This window comes from Phyllobates terribilis, unplaced genomic scaffold (genome assembly GCF_046119375.1).
Source record: "Phyllobates terribilis strain yellow unplaced genomic scaffold, ASM4611937v1 Scaffold_4__5_contigs__length_816908805, whole genome shotgun sequence".
NCBI classification, from domain to species: Eukaryota; Metazoa; Chordata; class Amphibia; order Anura; family Dendrobatidae; genus Phyllobates; species Phyllobates terribilis.
This window is the reverse complement of record NW_027362764.1, coordinates 605,917,053-605,938,537: the sequence shown is the minus strand read 5'-3', so window position 1 is coordinate 605,938,537 and position 21,485 is coordinate 605,917,053. Positions and strand designations below refer to the sequence as shown.

At 45.2% G+C, this 21,485-nt stretch overlaps 1 protein-coding gene across 1 annotated transcript in view; it reads right to left on the bottom strand.

The window, feature by feature from the left end:
- LOC141265765 (chloride channel protein D-like) overlaps positions 1–21,485 on the bottom strand; it is a 345,172-nt gene that overhangs the window by 219,724 nt on the left and 103,963 nt on the right. The window contains exons 5-7 of the mRNA XM_073679279.1: positions 20,451–20,531; positions 17,835–18,010; positions 14,470–14,562 (exon numbers count right to left, since the gene is read on the bottom strand). Coding sequence (XP_073535380.1) covers positions 14,470–14,562; positions 17,835–18,010; positions 20,451–20,531 — 350 coding nt within the window. The remainder of the gene's footprint in view (positions 1–14,469; positions 14,563–17,834; positions 18,011–20,450; positions 20,532–21,485) is intronic.

Here is a 21,485-nt window from a genome sequence, read left to right as displayed (position 1 = left end):
ATTTGCAAGAGGCCCTGGGAGCCATTAAACAGGCAGACCCTGACAGTGTGCGGAATGCAGATGAACTGTTAACTGAGCAATTCATTGAGGGTCTGCTGTCCAACGCCCACCGAACCCAGTTACGTGCAATGGCCTTGCAGAACCCTGGTTTAGACTTTGCAAAGTTCAAAGACAGGGCCATCCGGGTGCTCCGAGAACCGGCACCGGGTAGCGCTGTAACCCACCGGCGTCCTGCTATTACCTATCACCAGGAGGCGGCGCCCTTGTCTACAGAGTTTGTAGGAGCTGGTGCGCAGGCTTTGGATAACAACCCGGCTACAGACCTGCACCATCAGGTCCAAGAGTTAACCAAAAGCGTAGCCGCGCTAACCAGAACTGTGCAATCTTTACAGGTTTCCCCTCCAGGGAAGATCCAGCTGGCATCCGGACCGGAGGACGTCCCGTGGCACCGACAGAGGAGGATCCCAACGTCCAGAGGAAGACCCAGCGACAGATACAACGAGGACGGACAACCCATCTGCCGCCGCTGCAATCAACCCGGACATATGGCAAGGTACTCTCATTTAAACGGGCACAACCTGGGGCAGAGGGCCAACCCCCAGGCATAAGATCATCAGGCCCATCGAACTGGCGTAATAAATACGTAGGGGGACGTCCGGTCTTGCCTGTGGTACTGGATGGCATTCCTATGAGTGCCCTACTGGACACTGGGTCACAGGTGACTACCATCCCGTATGTGCTCTTTAAGCGGTACTGGAATGACTCGGACATAACCCGCTACCCAGATGACGACCTGAGTATCATCGCCAGCAATGGTCAGCCCGTGCCGCAGGTGGGATTCAAGGAGGTGACCATTTAGGTCGGTAAAGTCGAACTGGCGGCACAAGGACTGATTATTGTGGACATAGACCGTCATGAGAGCCACCCTAGAATAACCTTGGGAACTAATGTGATTGAAAATTGTCTTGCAGAGGTGATTCTCATTTTACAGCAGGTTGCCAAGAACGCCAGTTCCAGCCAGCAGCGTGTGCTCCAAAAAGAGATCCGGGCACTGATGAAGCGACAACAAGTGGAACTATCTGGTGGTGAGATAGGTAGCGTGAGAATGTGTGACCCATTCCCTATTGCCATGCCCCCGAAAAGTGAGATGATGATCTGGTGCAGGGCAGCTATTGGTCTAAGAGGTAGAGACTACCAAGCAATGGTAGAACCCGTCTACTTAGAGAGTAGGCCCATCATTTTGACAGCACGGGGGGTGGTCGATGTACGCCATGGGAGGGTGCCCGTCCGCATCATAAATATCGGGGAGAGAGAAGTATACCTACCCTGGTATGCCACGCTAGCCAAATTGTTCACCATAAACCAAAATTCTGTAAGGGCCGTGGAACCCTTGCCTCCATCTCAACCGAGAGGAAGGTAACGGCTCTAAGAAACAAATGGAGGACTGGTGTCAGCAACTGCATTTGGGTACTGACTCCACTCCCTCACAACAAAAACAGGGAGTCTACCGGGTGATTCAGGAGTACGAAAGAGTCTTTAGTAAACACCCGCTAGACTTCGGGCGAGTAAAGGGGGTAGAACATCACATCCCCACAGGAGACCATCCGCCCATAAAGGAAAGATACCGAACCTGTACCCCCTGCACACTATCAGCATGCAAAAGGGATGTTGCGGGACATGAAGGAGGCTGGGGTAATCAGGGACAGCTGTAGCCCCTGGGCAGCTCCACTAGTTCTAGTGAAAAAGAAGGACAACACCATGAGAATGTGTGTAGACTACAGAAAGGTCAACCGTATCACACACAAAGATGCGTACCCGTTACCTAGGATAGAAGAATCTTTAGCTGCATTAAAATCTGCTAACTTCTTCTCCAATTTGGATCTAACTAGCGGGTACTGGCAGGTTCCTGTAGCAGAGGCAGACAAGGAGAAGACTGCATTCACCACCCCGATGGGCCTCAGCGAATTCAACTGTATGCCGTTCGGGCTCTGCAACGCACCAGGAACCTTCCAACGGTTGATGGAATGCTGTCTGGGACACCGGAATTTCGAGACGGTCCTGTTATACCTGGACGATATCATCATCTATTCCAAAACCTACGAGGACCATCTGAAACACCTGGCAGAAGTGTTTGACGCCCTGGCAAGCTACGGCCTCAAGGTGAAACCCTCCAAGTGTCACCTGCTGAAACCAAAGGTGTAGTACCTAGGACACGTGGTGAGTGCTGACGGAGTGGCTCCCGACCCCGATAAGATCACCGTGATTAAAGACTGGCCAAGACCCTCCAGCACAAAGGAAGTGCGGCAGTTTCTCGGGTTGGTAGGCTACTACCAAAGATTCATTCCCGGTTTCACCAAAATGGCAGCTCCTATGCAGGACCTCCTGATAGGCCAATCCAGGAAGGCCAAAAACCAGAAGCCGCCCTTCAGATGGGAAAAGCTGGAAGAAGAGTCCTTCCGCCAGCTGAAGATGGCCCTCACGGGGGATGAAATCCTGGCGTACCCTGACTACAGCCAGCCCTTTATCCTCCACACGGACGCGAGCAACATCGGGCTAGGAGCCGTACTGTCCCAGATCCAGCAGGGGAAAGAACCGGTAATTGCTTACGCCAGCCAAAAACTACGGCCCACAGAGAGAAACCCTGAGAATTATAGCTCATTCAAGCTAGAGTTCCTGGCAGTGGTGTGGGCAGTGACCGAACGTTTCAAGCATTACCTTGCCTCTTCCAAGTTCACCGTGTACACGGATAACAACCCGTTGACACACCTGGACACTGCAAGACTTGGTGCCCTGGAGCAGAGATGGATGGCCCGCCTGTCCAACTATGAATTCACCATCAAATACCGGGCAGGACGCTCAAATGCCAACGCGGATGCCCTGTCCAGAATGCCAAACTTACCAGACGTAGGGGAAGATCCAGAAGAACTGGAATAAGTCGAACTCCCTGCGTTCCACCATCATGGGATTACCCTGTATTCCCACCGTGTAAGGGACAGGCGCTCTGCCACGTTCAATCCTTTACCCCACTACAGCTGGGCGGAGACACAAGACAGTGATCCCGCAGTCCGTCTGGTGAAGGAAATGCTGACACAGGCTGATGCCCGTCTTGACCCAGACGCTCCGGAGGAGACCAAGCAACTGTGGAAGGAGAAAAGCAGGCTGTTTCTTTACAAGGAAAAGCTGTGCCGGAGAATGGTCAACTCTAGAACACATGAGCTGACCTGGCAGGTAGTGGTCCCAAGACGAGACGCGGCTATGGTTCTGGAGGCGTACCACGACGGAGCAGGACACTTCGGATGGAAAAAGCTGGAGTTCTTGTTGCGTGAACGGTTCTACTGGGTAGGCATGAGAGGAGCCATCGAGAGGTGGTGCAGAGACTGTGGCCCGTGCAACCTAAGAAGGAAGGACCGTGCCAGCCAGAAGACTCCTCTGCAGCCCATCATCACCAGGCAGCCACTGGAGCTGGTAGCTCTGAACCATGTGAAACTGGCTCCAAGCAAATCTGGGTACGTCTACGCCCTCACAATCGTAGATCACTATTCCCGGTTCCTGGTGGTGGTCCCTGTCAAGGACTTAACGGCTCAAACAGCAGCTAGAGCCTTCCAGCAGCACTTCTGCCATCCACACGGGTATCCGGGGCAAGTGCTGACGGACCAAGGACCAGCCTTCGAACCGGAGGTCTTCCAAGAGTTCTGCAATCTGTATGGCTGCAGGAAGATAAGAACAACGCCCTATCACCCTCAGACCAACGGACTATGTGAGAAAATGAACCAGGTGGTGATAGACTTGCCAAAAACGTTGCCCCTGGAGGAACGCAGTCTGTGGCCTGAAAAACTGCCTGATTTGGTGGACTTGTACAATCACATCCCCATAGGCTCCACCAACTGTACCCCGGCTTACCTAATGAGAGCAAGACCTGGTAAGCTGCCTATTGACCTGGATATGGGAGTCCTGACACCTGAGGACACCTCGCCAGAGGCAGACTGGGATACAGAACGGCAGCAGCAGTATCAGAAAGTATAGGAAAGCGTCGAGCGAAGTCTGTCTCAAGCAAGAGAAAGGCAAGAGAAGGCTTATAACCAGTATGCTCCCGCTGTTGCCCTGGTACCTGGAGAGCAGGTCTTGAAGAGAAAGAGACGGCTCCACAAGTTGGATGACCAGTGGGAGAAGGACCCGTACACCGTACTGCCCTCAAGTCATGAGAACCCAAAAGTATGTATCATAAGTAAGGATGGAGGAGAGACCACAGCCATTGTCTCCAGAGACCACCTGAAGAAGTGTCCCGAGCAGCTGCAAAGCCCTGAAGAAGATCAAGAAAACCCTCAACCCGCAGAGGAAAGGGAAGAAATGATCAGTACTGTACTCAGAGACTTTCCCCGGTCCTGGACTCAAATCAACAACGCAGTCGTGGTACCCGTCCTCACCTTTCTCCAGCCAGCCCCTCAAGGACCTACAGAAGAACAGGTAGTGTCAGAAGAGCAGCCGGCCCAGGAGGCAGAAGAATCCATACCAGCAGCCCAGGAGAATCAACCCTCTGCTAGTAGTGAGCCTGCCGTGCCCCTAGTGAGCCAAAGAGTACGCAGAAAGCTGCCAGGCCTGCCCGTAACACCTTCTACACCCTGTAGTGCAGAACCAGATAGTGGGTTACGTAGGTCCACCAGGAGCACTAGAGGACAGATGTCCGCTCGCTGGAGAATCTAAAATATAATCTGTAAATTGCAAATGTTGAAAAAGGTTTATGTTTTTGTTACCTGATTACTAATTATGTTTCTCTAGTTACCCTGCAGGTTTATTTGGACTGACAGGTTATGGACGCTGAATAACCGGAACTACATTGTAGATAGTTGCACCTTGGTGCCTCTTGTGAAGATGGCCACGGAAGAGAAAACCTGTCTGGCGTGGCCTCCTTGTGGCCCAAAGTAGCTAGCCTCAGCCTTGCAGCCACGCCCAGGGCCAACGCTTGGGGTTTGCTTTGGACAGGTCCCCTACTCTGTGCCAAGACTTCACCTTTTGGGTGACATGGACACCCGGTTACGGACACGCCGTGACCTCTAAAGACTAAAGCTTCTTGTATATATGTTGTTGTATTATTGTTTATACCCTGTATGTTTTCTTAAAAATGTGTTTAGTACCAGAGTACTAAAATTTACTAGCGGGGAATGTGGCACCCCAGGGGTCTGGTTGCCACAGTAATAGAAGTATTACGTCTGAGAGCAAGTGGGAGGTTTCTCTGGTCAGGAGCCCTTAAGCATGCAACACTTCCTGCCCAGACCTGGGAGGGGAGGAATCTGCCCTTATAAACTGGGTCTGGGGCGGGATTAGTGAGTTCAGTCAGAGCCTGGAGACAGTTCCAGACACAGGGAGAGTTATAGCAGGAGCTCTGTAGGAGCAGTAGCTGAAGACCAGGGGCTGGAGCTAAGCAGAGATATAGCTCGCCCTGGCAGAAGAATCTAGGAACCGGACACAGGAGTCCGAGGCTATGGGGACTGATATTCACCCAGCAGCAGAAACCAGCCGGTAGGGGATTCCAGGTCCTCTGGCCATAGAAGCCCGGAGGCTCAGTCACAAGGAAGGGACCAGCACCGCCATCCAGGAGTGGAGGCTAACAGAAGGCCCCAAGTCACCAGCCATATGGGTGAGCACCACACGGTATACTCAGGGATGTGGGATACTTCTACCCGCTTACAGCAAGGTAGCCACAAAGATTGCAGATAGACGGGGAGGCCTACAACTCCACCTGGCCAGGGGAACTCCTGTTTGCTCACAGACTGACCAGGCCCCTTATGTTAGCCAGTACTCCCGGGAGGGTCTGCCTTAATATCACCAGTAAAGACCCTGAACTGCACTGCAAAGATTGTGTGTCGTTCCTGCTTCATCGCCGCACCAGCACTACTAGTGCTGGGACTGCCGTGCACTATCACCCTCACCATCAACTACACTGCCCTGGGGCTCCACTCTTCCCGTGGGGAGTCACACTACCTCAGCTGCACACACCAGCAGCCCCAGCGGTCTGCCTTGCAGCGGCGGTCCGCACTGACCGCAATCCACGGGTGGCGTAGTCGGACAATTAACCTAAAACCCCCACAAAATACCGCCATCGGCCTGACCACCCTGAGCCACGGGACCGGGTCACTGCCACGGATTCTACAACCCCCAGAGACCCGGCTCCGGGTAACCCATACACGTCCACACTAGACCCAGGGGCAAGTCATTTACAAACGCACAATATGCACTCTTATTTTTAGGATTTAGCATTCCTGTGAAGCGCTAACCTAATATTTAGTTGTATACCCACAGTTTTTTTAGAACTGCTTCACATCTATGTTGCATAGAGTCAACCAACTTCTGACACCTGTCAATGGTTATTCCAACCGAGGATGCTTTGACTACATCCCACAATTTTTGGGCATTTGTTGGCTTTGTCTCAGAAATGCCATTTTTGATGTCACCCCACAAGTGTTCTATCGGATTAAGGTCAGGGGATTGGGCTGGCCACTCCATAACCTCAAATTTGTTGGACTGGAACCAAGATTTTGCTCACTTACTGGTGTCTTTAGGGTCGTTGTCTTATTGAAACACCCATTTCAAGGGCATATCCTCTTCAGCATAAGGCAACATGACCTCTTCAAGTATTTTAATATATGCAAACTAGTCCATGATCCCTGGTATGCGTTAAATAGGTCTCGCACCATAGTAAGAGAAACATATCATATCATATGCCCATATCATAATGCTTGCACCACCATGCTTCACTGTCTTCAGAGTGTACTCTGGTTTGAATGCAGAGTTTGGAGGGTCGTCTGACGAACTGTCTGCGGCCCTTGGACCAAAAAAGAACAATTTTACTTTCATTGATCCACAAAATGTTTCTCCATTTCTCTTTAGGTCTGTTGATGTGTTCTTTTGCAAATTGTGTGTCCGGAGCGTAAGTGCGAACGAAAGTAAGTGTGTGACTTGTTTTTCAGTGAAGAGGTATTTGGGAATCCTGCAGAAAATACCTGTGTGAATTGCGGTGAGTGCTGCATTGTGACCTGCTGAGTGCTTTTCTACCTGTTTAGATTTATTGGGCTTTTTAAAACCTATTTTCTCACTACAGTTTTAGTTTCTTAGTTTACTACCTGTGTATTTAAGGGTTAACTACATTGCACTAAAATCCTGAGGTGTAGATTTACTCACAAGGGGTTAATTAAGGGGAAGGGGTCATAATTAAGGGTTTATAAGGGGCAGCTGGTTGGACATCAAGTCCTTTGGAAGTGCATTGAGGTGAAGGGTACATTGCTGGAAAAGGAAAAAAAAAAAAAAAAAACTCTTTAAATCTCTTAGTTTGCGAGTGTGAACGAGCTGCGTGTGTCTGGAGCGTAAGTGCGAACGAAAGTAAGTGTGTGACTTGTTTTTCAGTGACTTTGGATTCAGGGAGTTTGGAAGGGAGGACTTAGGACTGAATTGCTGACTGTATTTCATCTTTCTTTACTTTACTTTTTACTTAATTAATCCACCTGACCTACTTATCTGATCCCCCATCCATACTTGATACTTAATTGATCCCCCGTCCGTACTTTACTGATCCCCCGCCAATATCTAATTGATACACTTGCACATCCCTAATTGATCCCAGTCCATACACCTATATATAAATAATTGAGTTTTGTACTTGTATATATATACTGACTGTATCCCCATATTTAGAATGACGTCCATTTTGGCCGGAGCCGTGCAGTGTACATCTTGCGCAATGTATGCATTCCGTGAGCAACCGCTCGAGGATCCATACTGCTGCGAGAGATGTGAGCATATCGTGCACTTGGAAGCCCAAATTCTGGATCTAAGTGCTCAGATAGCGGTACTGAGGAGCATCGACAACATGGAACGGAGTTTGCTGCTCACCGAGCAGACACTCAATGGGTCAATACTGGGGGTGGAGCATAGAGGGGAAGTGCAGGCTGAACAGGCAGGGAGCTGGATAACAGTTAGGAGGGATAGAGGGAAGAAGTATAGGAAGGCTGGTTCAGAACCGGCATTATTGGAGCACGACAGATCCTCTGACCGCCGGGGGAGTGTATGCTCCAGTAATGAGGGGGAGGGGGGAAGTGTAGGGCAGGCAAGACAGGTTCTGGTAGTGGGTGACTCTATTATTAGGGGGACAGACAGGGCAATCTGTCACAAAGACCGGGATCGCCGAACGGTGTGCTGCCTCCCTGGCGCTCGAGTCCGGCACATCGCGGATCGGGTTGACAGGTTACTGGGTGGGGCTGGCGAAGACCCAGCGGTCATGGTCCACATCGGCACCAATGACAAAGTGAGTGGTAGATGGAGGGTCCTTAAAAATGATTTCAGAGACCTAGGTAGGAAGCTTAGGGCAAGGACCTCCAAGGTAGTTTTCTCAGAAATACTACCAATCCCGCGAGCCACACAGGAGCGCCAACGGGAAGTTAGGGAGGTGAATAAGTGGCTAAAGAGTTGGTGCAAGACAGAAGGGTTTGGGTTCATGGAGAACTGGGCCGACTTCGCGGTCGGCTACAGGCTCTACCGTAGGGACGGGCTGCACCTCAATGGGGAGGGTGCAGCGGTGCTGGGGAAGAAGATGGCTAATAGGTTGGAGGAGTTTTTAAACTAGAGACGGGGGGGGAACCAAGGAAATAGGTGGGATGTGAGGCAAGCAAGGGGGAAGGGGAGAAGTGAATATAATGAGGGTGGAGAGGGGGTGGGGATAGTACAGTTAGATCGTTAGAGAAGAATAGGATGCTAAATAACCCCAAAGTTTTATCTTGCATGCTGACCAACGCAAGAAGCCTGACCAATAAGGCGGATGAGCTGCAGGCGCTTATATCGGAGGAGAGGTATGACATCGTAGGTATAACAGAGACTTGGCTAGACGATAGCTACGACTGGGCGGTAAATTTATTAGATTATAGTTTATTTAGAAGGGACCGGAAACAGGGGAAAGGCGGAGGAGTCTGCTTATATGTAAAGTCATGTCTAAAACCCAGACTAAGGGAAGATATAGGAGAGGGAGAAGAGGGGGTCGAGTCCATGTGGGTAGAGATAGAGGGAACTAAAAATAATAATAAAATATTACTGGGGGTCTGCTATAAGCCACCCAATATAACAGAGGAGAATGAGAATCTGCTATTAGGACAAATAGACAAAGTAGCAAAACATAATGAAGTGATTGTAATGGGGGATTTCAACTACCCGGATATTGACTGGGAAACAGAAACCTGTAGATCTCAGAAAGGAAAAAGGTTCTTGACAAATATTAAGGATAATTATCTCTCCCAACTAGTGCAGGAACCAACGAGAGGGAAGGCCGTGTTGGACTTAATATTGACTAATAGGCCTGATAGAATAACTGAGGTACAGATAGGGGGGCACCTAGGTAATAGCGACCATAATATTATCGACTTCAAAATGCCCTTCAGTAGGGTTATCAATAAGGGAACAACAAAAACATTAAACTTTAGGAGGGCGAAGTTTGATCAGCTGAAAGAAAGCCTTCAACTTATTGACTGGGACAAAATTCTTAATCAAAGGAATACGAATAGTAAATGGGAAACCTTCAAAAGAATTCTGAATACTCAGTGCGAGAGATATATACCGTATGGGAATAAAAGGACCAGAAATAAGAGGAAACCAATATGGTTCAACAAGAACGTAAAAGGGGCGTTAAATAGCAAAAAAGAGGCATTCAAGAGATTAAAACAGGAAAACAGTAAGGAGGCACTAATGTGTTACAAGGAAAAAACGAGAACCTGTAAAAAACAAATAAAAATAGCGAAGGAGGAAACAGAGAGACGTATTGCTAGGGAAAGTAGATCAAATCCCAAACTGTTCTTTACGTATATAAATAGTAAAAGGATTAAATCGGATAATATTGGACCGATAAAAAGTGAGGAAGGCAAAATCATAGAGAAAGATGAGGATAAAGCTAATCTATTAAATAATTTTTTTTCGACAACTTTCACAAAGGAAATCGAACTAACAGGAGAAATGAGAAGTGACAAACTTAATCCTCCACTAAGTATGACAAATCTAACCCAAGCTGGGGTACAGAAACGCCTCAGTAACATTAAAATAAACAAATCACCAGGACCTGATGGCATACACCCACGGGTACTAAGGGAACTAAGTAATGTGATAGACAGACCGTTATATCTTATATTTAAGGACTCTGTTGAGACTGGGTCTGTGCCACTTGATTGGCGACAGGCGAATGTAGTGCCAATATTCAAAAAGGGAGCAAAAAGTGACGCCGGAAACTATCGGCCGGTGAGTCTGACGTCCGTTGTGGGCAAAATTTTTGAAAGCTTCATTAAAGAGGCAATTACGGAGCATCTTGATGCTAATAATCTTTTAATCCCGAACCAACATGGATTCATGAGGAATCGCTCCTGCCAAACAAACCTGATTGACTTCTACGAGGAGGTTAGCTCTCGAGTAGATCAGGGGGAACCAGTGGATGTCGTGTATCTCGACTTCTCAAAAGCGTTCGATAGCGTGCCACATAATAGGTTGGTATATAAAATGAGAATGATGGGGCTGGGGGAAAATGTCTGCAAGTGGGTAGCTAACTGGCTAAAGGATAGAAGGCAGAGGGTGGTTATAAATGGAATATACTCAGATTGGGTAAGCGTCACTAGTGGGGTACCACAGGGGTCTGTACTAGGCCCAATGTTATTTAATATCTTTATTAACGACATAGTCAACGGGATAAATAGTAAAATATCAATATTTGCAGATGACACAAAGTTATGTAAAACAATTAATACAAAAGAGGACAGTGCAGACCTACAGAGGGATTTGGATAAGCTGGGTAGGTGGAGCATTAAATGGCAAATGAGGTTTAACGAGGAGAAATGTAAGGTCATACATATGGGAAGGAAAAATGGAAGTCACCAGTACTCACTGAATGGGAAATCATTGGGGAATTCAGAGATGGAGAAGGACTTGGGCATCTTGATTGATAGCAAACTAAATTGGAGTGCCCAAAGTCAGGCCGCTGCTGTAAGGGCAAACAGGGTAATGGGATGTATCAGAAGAGGTATAGCTGCAAAGGATGAGAACATTGTTCTTCCACTGTACAAAGCACTGGTCAGACCACACTTGGAATACTGTGCTCAGTTATGGGCCCCAATATATAGAAAGGATATAAATGAGCTTGAAAAGGTACAAAGGAGGGCAACAAAATTAATAAAGGGAATGGAGGGACTGCAATACCCAGATAGGTTGGCAAAACTAGGACTATTCAGCCTGGAAAAGAGAAGGTTGAGGGGGGACATAATAAATGTGTACAAATATGTTAGGGGACAGTATAGAGATCTTGCCCGGGATTTGTTCAAAAGGAGGGATATTACGGTAACAAGAGGGCACTCACTAAGACTGGAAGAGAAAAGGTTTCAGCACCAGCATAGGAAGGGGTTCTTTACGGTAAGAGCAGTGAGAATATGGAATTCACTGAGTGAGGAGACGGTAATGTCGGATTCACTACACCAGTTCAAGCGGGGACTGGATGCATTTCTAGATACCAGGCAGATTTCAGCATATACTTAAAAATAAAATAAAATAGTAGGTTGATACAGGGATTTATTCTGACTGCTGGTTTCAGAGTCGGGAGGGAATTTTTCCTCAGGTGAAGATTGGCCAAATCATTTGGGGTTTTCGCCCTCCTCTGGATCAACTTTAGCAATTACAGAACTAACAGGTCGAACTTGATGGACGCAAGTCTTTATTCGGCTTTACAAACTATGTTACTATGTTACTATGTATCCACTTCAGTACATGTGTTTTTTTTAATAGTGGGACTTTGTGGGGACTTCTTGCTAAGAGATTAGCTTCATGCGCCTTCTAACTGTCCCAGTACTCACATGTAACTTGAGACTGTCTTTGATCATCCTGGAGCTGATCATTGGCTGAGCCTTTGCCATTCTGCCTTTTCTTTGATCCATTCGAATGGTAGTCTTTTTTTTCCTCCACGTCTCTCTCACGTTTGCTTTCCATTTTAAAGCATTGGAGATCATTTTAGCTGAACAGTCCATCATTGTCTGCACTACTTAATAAGTTTTACCCTCTCCAATCAACTTTTTAATCAAAGTACGCTGTTCTTCTGAACAATGTCTCGAACGACCCATATGTCGCAGGCTTTCAAGGAGAAATGCATGTACAACATGTGCTGTCTTCACCCTTAAATAAGGGCCACCTGATTCACACTTGTTTCTTCACAGAATGATTGACCTAACTAATTGAACTCCACACTGCTATTATTTTGAACACAACCCCTTTCAATTAATTATCAAATACACAGACACAAAACCTGCAGATCATGAATGCTGAGTATGTTGGTTTTCATAGAATCTGCTGCACCAACTGGTAAATTGTTTGACATGTGGTAATATAATTTATACCAAAAACAGTGATTAATCTGGTTAGTCATATTGGACTGCTGTTATTTTGAACACTACTGAATCATAAACATAGTATACTGCTTGTATTTGGAGATGAAATAATTAATTCATATGTACGTTTTATTTTATATATGTCTGAAAATTGTATTTTGATATTTTATTTTTCCATTCTAGGACAGGGACACATGACTTATTACATTGTTATATTGTGGAATCATCCTAATCAAAATAATTATTTTAAAGATTCTCTTCCGTCCACATCAGGATTTTCCAGGTGGCAATGTGGTGACATTTTTAAACTTTCATTTTGACATTCTCATTAATTATATGCAAATAAAAGCTCTTTATCATCAATTGTTCACTGAGAAGTTGATAAAGATGCCTCAGCACAAGAAATTTGATATGAGGACCTTGGTTTAAAGGGAACCTGTCATTAGGATTTTATATCCCAAACCAAGAGCGTGTGTGTAAGCGACCTTTAATGCTGATTAAATCCTTACCCTGCTTGTAGCAATCCATTTTTCCGGTTTAGAAAAATCCAGTTTTGAAATGGTATGCTAATGAGTCAGAAGTGCAATGAGCGGGCACTGCACTTACAGCTCTCTTGCCTCTCAATCTATTCCTGCCCTCCACCTGCCTCCTGTCTCTGGCTGACAGTTCATTCTTGTCTCAGTAACCTGCCTTCTGTAATACACGTGGATTGTGAACCCACTGCGCCGCAGGCCGGGGAAAGCCTGGAGGGAGGTAACTAGGTGACCACTTGGGTTTTCACTAGAGCCCCTGATGGTGGGGTTAGACTTGGGTGGACACCAGGCGCTACTCCACGACAGATCCCGGTACCGTAGCACCTGACCCCAAGGGTCAGGACAGTAGACGCAGACTCGGAGTAAAGGTGTCACCGGATACTGGTTGAATGGATAGTAGTGCTAATACAGACAGGACTAGGTAGTAAGCACAGATTCCGGTTCACGTACCGTCGGAGCAGTTTCAGGCTCAGGCACCGCCAGAGCGGTTTCGGGTTCAGGTACAGCCAGAGCGGTTTCAGGCTCAGGTACCGCAGATGCGGTTTCCGGTTTGAAGTATAGATACAGATTAGACTGGAACAGGTACTATAACAGATGCAGGTTCAGGGACCTGCCAACAGGCTTGCAACTAGCAGACTGCCAAAACTTAATTGTTGCTCAGGCACTTTCCTATAACTGGAGGTGCCTTAACTACTAAGTGCCTCCCAGCTATTGGCTGGAGACACATAGGATTGTGTCTCTTTAGGTGACCGGAAGTGTGCACACACGCACCCTATGCGCTCCACCAGGGGAGCAGTGCAGCACGCTCCGAGACTGAGACACGGGAGCCGGAGAAGGGGACACGACAGTGAGGCCTGGGCAGTGAGTAAGTCAGCATCCCTGATGGGAGGTAGGGCCGGAGGCACGCTGGCATTACACCTCCCCTTACCAAGAACTTTCTCAAGAGCCGTCATCACCTGGGGTGGCGCATGCGTAATTTGGAACACTGGTCTTGTGAGGTCATGTGCACCTTACAAAGCATGCTCACCTCAGACACAGATGATGCATGCAAGGTCACTGAAACAGGCGTAAACTGTCAGTCAGAGAAAGGCGGCAGGTGGGGAGCTGTAAGAGAGGCAGGAGAGCTGGAGGTGCAGTGCCCCACCCACTGCACTTGCCGCTCATTAGCATACAATTTCAACATTAGATTTCTCTAAAATAGAAAACCAAAAACAAATTTCTACATGCAAGGTAAGGATTTAATAATAATTAAAGGTCCTTCAGATACATGACATTAGTTTGGGGCGTAAAATCCTAATGACAGGTTCTCTTTAATGCAATAACACTGTTATTAATGTCATAATATAAAAAAATCATTTATAAGCCCCAAAAACTAACATTAAAATGTGAAAAGGAACTGGACACTATTGAGTGTGTTTACTCACTTCTGTAAAAAAGGCATCCTAACCAAAAATGTTCCAGAATACATCAGTGTTCATATTAACATTTTGCCAAGGTCTGATTCAGTTTCCTCTACCATAGACAGTAAATAATTGACCTGTACTTACCTATCTGCTGAATTTCTAAACCGTGTAAAGAATGGAAGATTTATCCGCAAGGTGTCAGACTTAAACTGGCTCAAGCCATATCCAACCACTGCTCTGGAATAAGAATTGCTTTGTCAGAATGAATACAATAATAATTAGCAGAGGCGACTATAAACAGGCGATCGGATGCAACTGCGCAGAAGATGAGGACACAGTGGTAACTTAATCAAAAATTATTTATTAATTTAACGCAACAGTTTAGATGATTAGGATACAGAATTAGGAAGGTTTGACAAATTATTGAAAGTATTTTACAATAAGAATGTATACCCCTTTTGAGTGTGGAAATTGCTATAACAATTCTAACAAAACTTTGTCATACAAGGCAATAAAAAATAATGATGCACAATGGTGTCTCTACCCTAATACCCTCGCCCATAGTGTGCCGCAGTCAGTCTCGTGCTCATCACTGTCGTCACTTAGTCAGTATGTCGGTAGTAACAATCACAATACATGCCCTAAAGGGAGTCAGTGGTGCTACTCCATTAGGCCGCAAGTCTCTTATCGACTGGTCCTTACAGCAATGCCTTTACTCCGCCCACCTCCGTTTCCTAAAGTGCGGCCCCCCTGGTCCTCTCTGTACTGTAATTTACACCACAGTTGACTGATTTCCTCTGGTCGTCTCTCTCTCTGGTCATCTCAATTTCTCTGGTCACCACTATCTCTGATCCTCTCGATTTCTTTGGTCATCTCTCTTTCGGATCGTCTCGATTTCTCTGATTATCTCACTCTCTCAGATCGTCTCAATTTCTGTATTCAGCTCTTTCTCTCAGATCCCTGCTCATCATTCCAGGCTGAGGCTTCGCTGGCCCGTGCTGATAGTTGTGGCTATAAGCTATCTCAGCTGCTTCCATATGTCTGTCCTGATACAGGTTCAGCCATCGACTCCTCCCCTTCTCTGCCCTCCTTAGCTGACCTGGGGTGTCCTCCAATCTCTTCCCCCTGGGACCATGCACTTCACTCTTCATCTCCTGCTAAGGCAATTCTCTCTGCTTTCCCTTTTCCTATCATCCTTGACCAGTAGATGGCGGTATTCACTTTCCGACACTCTGTTATGTATTAAAGGAGTTGTCCAGTACTTTATATTACCCCCCCAATGTATCCCCCCGGAGCCCCTAAGGATTTTTGTAATTACATTACATTGCAGATACTGCCTGTGAGCAGCGCTATCACTGACCGCTCACAGGCATCATGTGACCCCCGGCTGCAGCCGGCTCTGACATTCACTGACGTCACGACAAGTGCTGGCAGCAGCCGGGGGTCTCTGTCTTTTGCGTTCCACGGTGGATGCCAGGCTGTGGGCGGGGTTACCCCCTGCATTACACCCAGCATCCACCACGCGCTCTGCCTCTCCTCATTCATTGGGAAAGCGCGCGGTGGATGCTGGGTGTAACGCGAGGGGGGGGGGTAACCCACCCCCACCCACAACCCAGCATCCACCGCGGGGACCCCAGCGCTGAGTCACGTGACGTCAGCGCGGGGTCACGTTATGCCTGGGAGCAGCCAAGGATAGCGCCGCTCACAGGCAGAAACAGCAATCTAAGGTATTTACAAAAATCCTTAGGGGTCCCGGGGGGATACATTGGGGGGGGTAATATAAAGCACTGGACAACTTATTTAACTGTTTGAGTCTTCTTACTTTCTGGCATCTCCTTACACTATGATATTATCATGTCGCTTTTTAAGTGTCTCTACTCTCGACACTGTTTTCTTTGGGACTTTCAACCCCTTTTCCGAGCTTTGGATTCAGACAAATTGTCAGCATGCCACCTCAGCAGGAGAGTATGTGATGGGTTGGTGACAACCTGTACAAATCAGGAGCCCAGAAAAAGGACTGATTGGAAAGTTAATGGAAGAAAATATTTAACGAGTAATCATGGTTTTAATTTTTATTTCATAAATCAATAGTACACATGAAAATAAGCAACTTTGTAATATATCTCTTCAGAAAAATTAGCTTCTTCCTCTTCCTGGATTGATCTTTCACTCTCATTTCAAGGGTAAAATCTGTAAAAGCTGTATTCAGTGAAGACAGATTTTCCCACTGCTGAGATAGGAGATGACAGTTGGAGCTTTTAACATTCTATGGAGGGAGGAGCTAGGTGCAGACACAGACATTTTACAGTACATTCTCCTGAAACCACAGTTATATTTCTCCATAGAATTTTATGAGGAGCAGCTGCCATCTCCTATCTCAGTAATGGGAAAATCTGTCTTCACTGAACACAGATTTTACACATGAATTGAGAACTTTGAGAATGAAGGATCATTAGGTGGAGAGAGGAACAGATTTATCTGATAAGATATGACAAAGTTTCCTATTGTGATTTGTACTACTGATTTCTGGGCACAAAATTAAAATGACGGTTACACATTAATGTTACGAAGTACAATTGCAAATAAGCTTGTAGGACAAATGGGGGAGATTATAAAGTAGTGGGCAACCGGTTTCAGGCTAAGAAAGATTAAAAAAATGTAAAAAATGGGAGATGGGTTAGGGAATCAGAATGAATAGACATCCCTGCAATCTCTCCTCAGTCTCTCTTATAGTATACTACAATGAATGTTGCAGCATACAAACCCGGTAGGTGTAAGTGACGCAGCTCAGAGGATTCTCTCTATACCGCCATTATAAGCATTGTAGCAGTGCTTTTAGTAGGCCAAAAGGGGATGTTCTCCAGAACCAAAGAAAAATAGTTAAAACTTAGCCTTTAATCATATAGGATAAAAAAATGGGAGACTGTGCACATATTAAAAAAAACAATGCTTACGCATTTCAGGTAGAAAAACGCTTAATTATAGCTATGATTAAGGGTTTTTCTACCCAAAATGCCTAAGCATTATGGTTTTTTTTTAATATGTGCACATTCTCCCAATTTTTTATCCTATATGATTAAAGGCTAAGTTTTAACTACTTTCCTTTGGTCCTGGAGAACATCCCCTTTTGGACCATTGAGAGGTATTTGACCTGGAAGCTAGAACAGTGCAAACTCCGTGCACTACATCCCAACCCCAGACTGTCTGCCCTGGAGGTCTCCTGGGATACTTCTCTCTAACATATAAGTGTAGAGCTGAATGACAATTTTTTTTTTTTTTGCATTGTAGCAGTGCGCAGTATGCCGATAGCTCATGACAAGTATACTCATTACATATTGGCAAGTGACGAAGACGTTATTATAGTTGTGGTGCATTAGTCCATTAAGAACAAAATGACTGCAATTCAGCAATAAATTCCAAATACATTGTCAATATGCACTTCTATAACATTGATACTTGAGATTTGTCATTATGCATTATGTCAGAACTATATCTAAGAATACTCTTACCCTATATGGACCATTGGTCCTTCAGGTCCACAAAAAAGTCCTGATGACACAACTAAGGCACACGAGAAAAAAGTTCCAAAAAATGTCCTTATGTTAAAGATGTGTCTCATTGCGGCACCATTTAAATAGCCAATGACTTCAGGAAGGCCACTTGGTGATCCAGATGGACATAAAAACTGGAAAAAAATTAAGTACTTTCAAAAAACTAAATCTACATTATATAGACATGCACAAAATACTCAGCATCATTTTCACTTCCACATTTATTTGATATTCTTCACAGTTCTGTGTTTACGAGAGATTGTGGGTAATTGTTACCGCTCTTATTGTGTGTGACACTATATGCCTATGTGTTTCCCATTTTCTCGTGTATGTTCCTTGGTCTGTTTGCATAGGTCGCTGTGAAACATTTACAGTATTCCTGGTTGTGAGGAAAGAGAGTTTCCTGGCTTTAAATTGGGCAGAGGAGCCTAACATCAATGTGAGCCCAAAAGAGCCTGACGAAGAGGTAGCGTTACAACGTTCAGTAATACACCATGAAGCTGTCACAGTGAGAAATTAGGAAAAGGTTACATCAGGTGGTGGTGGCATGAAGTGCAGGGAATTCAGCTCTGACCATGTGCACAAAAGAGGGACTAAGCTGGAAAAGTAGAAGGCCAGACCAAGCCCCTGTGAGATGGGCTGGAGAACAAGAGAGAAACTCCAGAAGAGGTCAGCTGATAAATGGGACTTTTGTCTGGAGAGTTGAGGAAAGACTGCTGGACTTTCAGCGTTGGGCAGAGAGTTCCTCTGTCATGAGGAATGACTATAAGGCTGATGTCCTCTGAATTAGAACCAAGTTGTGTGAAAGATTTATTGTTTGTAACCTTGCAAGTGTTCTGCATCTATAAATTACTGCTAGAACATGAAGATCTTATTTCAACCTAAGAAAATACCCACTTGAAAAGATGTAACCTAAACTGCATGGACTTGAACTGGAATTATTACTGACCTATCAAGCTTAGGGCAATTCTTTGGTTACAACAAAGAAATCATGCAATGTACATGTTCAGTAGGAGAGAATCCAGTTGACCGTCTCTCCCAAAAGCAAAAACATTGATCATTCACCAGAGTTGAACAGGGCAGACTCAATCAATTGATGCGACTAATACCTTGATACACCTGAGGAAGGCTGGGTACAGCTGAAACGCATTTTATCTTTATTACATTTTTATCAATTCCGGTGAATGATCCATTTTTTGCCTTTGGGAGCGCCAGTCACCTGGATTCTCTGCTCCTGATTACTCTCTGCTGAAACTCTCCCTGGTAAACTTTTCCTCAGCACCCAGGTCGGCTGCACCTATCTGCAGTTATTAATGAGGTATATGGAGTTGTGCCCTACCTGCTCAACCTGAGCAGGTGAGAGGCTTTTCTTTTAATGGTCATACTAATACTCACCTACTACGCTCAGAAAAGCATATTTGTGACTATGAGAGGTCAGAGTTGATAATAGGTAGTGGTGTAGTGACCTCGAGGCACAATGTGGAGCCCCATTAAAAGTGACCGGTGCCCCTCCACAGGTAATGTATAGGCTAAGAAGGCAGTGGTAAAAGGAAGCCCTCAGAGACTCACCGCAACACACTTCATAGACTAGGGGCCCTCCAGCATAACGGGAATTCAGTGTCAAACATCAATGCATTTCACGTTCTTTGGGGATAGAACACATACCCATTGTAGTATATGGGGATGTTCACAAATCCAATTTTCTCCCCACTCCCACCCCTCAACAAAACTGAGATATGTCCAGTTTTGATACAATTTGTGGATAAAAATCACCTATCAAGTCAATAAAAATGTGAAAAAAACGGCCAGCAGTCGGATGCCATCCTTGTTGCATCTGTCTGTTTTTACTATTTAATAGGTAGAAGAAGCTTGGAAACTTTTTTGTTGTCTTTGCATATAAGAAAAATTGATGCCACATTGATGGTAAAAAGGACACATGGATCAAAAACGTTAAAGGTCAAAAAATTTTAAGAAAAAAAACACTGAACAAATCGATCTGTTTTCCCCATATGCAAAAAAATAAATAGATGCGAATGGAAGCTGCCACTATGTTATATATGTAGTTGAAAAAAATGTCGCCAGAAAATTGATGCACATACGACGGCATCTAAGAAACAACATGGGCACATAGATTAAACAATGTGAGTGGTGCAGGTGCAAGACATCAAGAGGTGAATGGTGAACATGGCATCATGTCTACTGATACCCGCTGGGACACATGGGGTCGGCAAATGTCGTATATCTGTCTCATTAATGAGATATCTTTCATTGTTATCACACCTTTGAAAAACTTTGACTGGAATTTAATAAAAATATCCTTAAAATAAAAACTATTTTTTGAAAGAACAAATCCTTTAAAGGAAACCTATCACCTGCAGAGCAGTGACAACTGGAAGCAAGCGGCTGCAGGGAGAATAAAACTTCATTTTCTCCCTAAAGCCGCACTTCCAGTAAGCCTTCAAGACATGATTAAATGCTAATAAGCTGCAAATTACTTTTATATCTGCAGGAAAATTGGAGCTTTGAAGATGAAGATCCATTTATTATGCAGTAAATTATGATATCTTTACTTACCAACACAAGTCCAGATGCGCAAAGCACCATGCCAAAGCCAATTCCAAGTATAAAAAGCCATGTTGTAAAGAAATCACCATGCTGGAAAAATGATATAAAATCATATGAGGGTCCATCCTTTTCTCTTTCAGTTTGTTTATTCTTATATAGAGAAAATATTTTATTCAGAACAGCTAGGCCACTGCATATTTTGCCTGGTACCTTTGGGCTATGCATGACACCGTGTCAGAGTATCTGCTCACATGTCACTGGACCCCCCACCCACAAGTATTTTTTTACTTTTACGCTAGGTGCAGACAAACGTACTTTTTGTCATCCGAGAATATCGGATCAATTATGAAAATGACACTCTGATAAAACTCTGATCAGAGTTTTATTAGAGTGTCAGAATAATACAATTCAAATCTCTCAGAGGAAGAGAAGATGGAGAAAAAAAATTCTCCATCTTCTCTATTCTGTGTGTACGTGGAAATCAAACTGCAATCAGATGTCATCCGAGTGCAGTCCGATGTTTTGAACGCACTCATTGACTTGCATGGCCAAGTGTGATCGGAATATCAGATCAAACTCGGACATGCTGCAACATTTTCCTCAGACAGTCTCTACCTGAGTATATCAGATCATAAAATTTAACTTTTATTAAATAAAGTCACAGCACTGAAGAAGGTTGACGAAACGCGCGTCGGAGCGGTGGGTCGTCTTGTTTATTCACTCTTTCATTCCATCAGGTAATGGACATTATGGCCTATTCTGTGTATCTACATGTGATTATATGCAGCTCGGGTTTATTCTAAATCATGATGTGAGCTAATAACACCAATTTCATCCTATAAGATTGCTGTGCAACTTTATGTACTTGTTTGGTATGTTATAGCCACTGGATTTGATGCATACCCCTGTATACCCTTATATACTACAACTTGGTTGTTATTGCCTTGTGATCCATTTATATGGAAATATGTGATTTAATGTTATTTTTGACGATACCTACCTCATGAAGTTACTGGTGTGTTTTTTATTCAATTTTTATAGTGC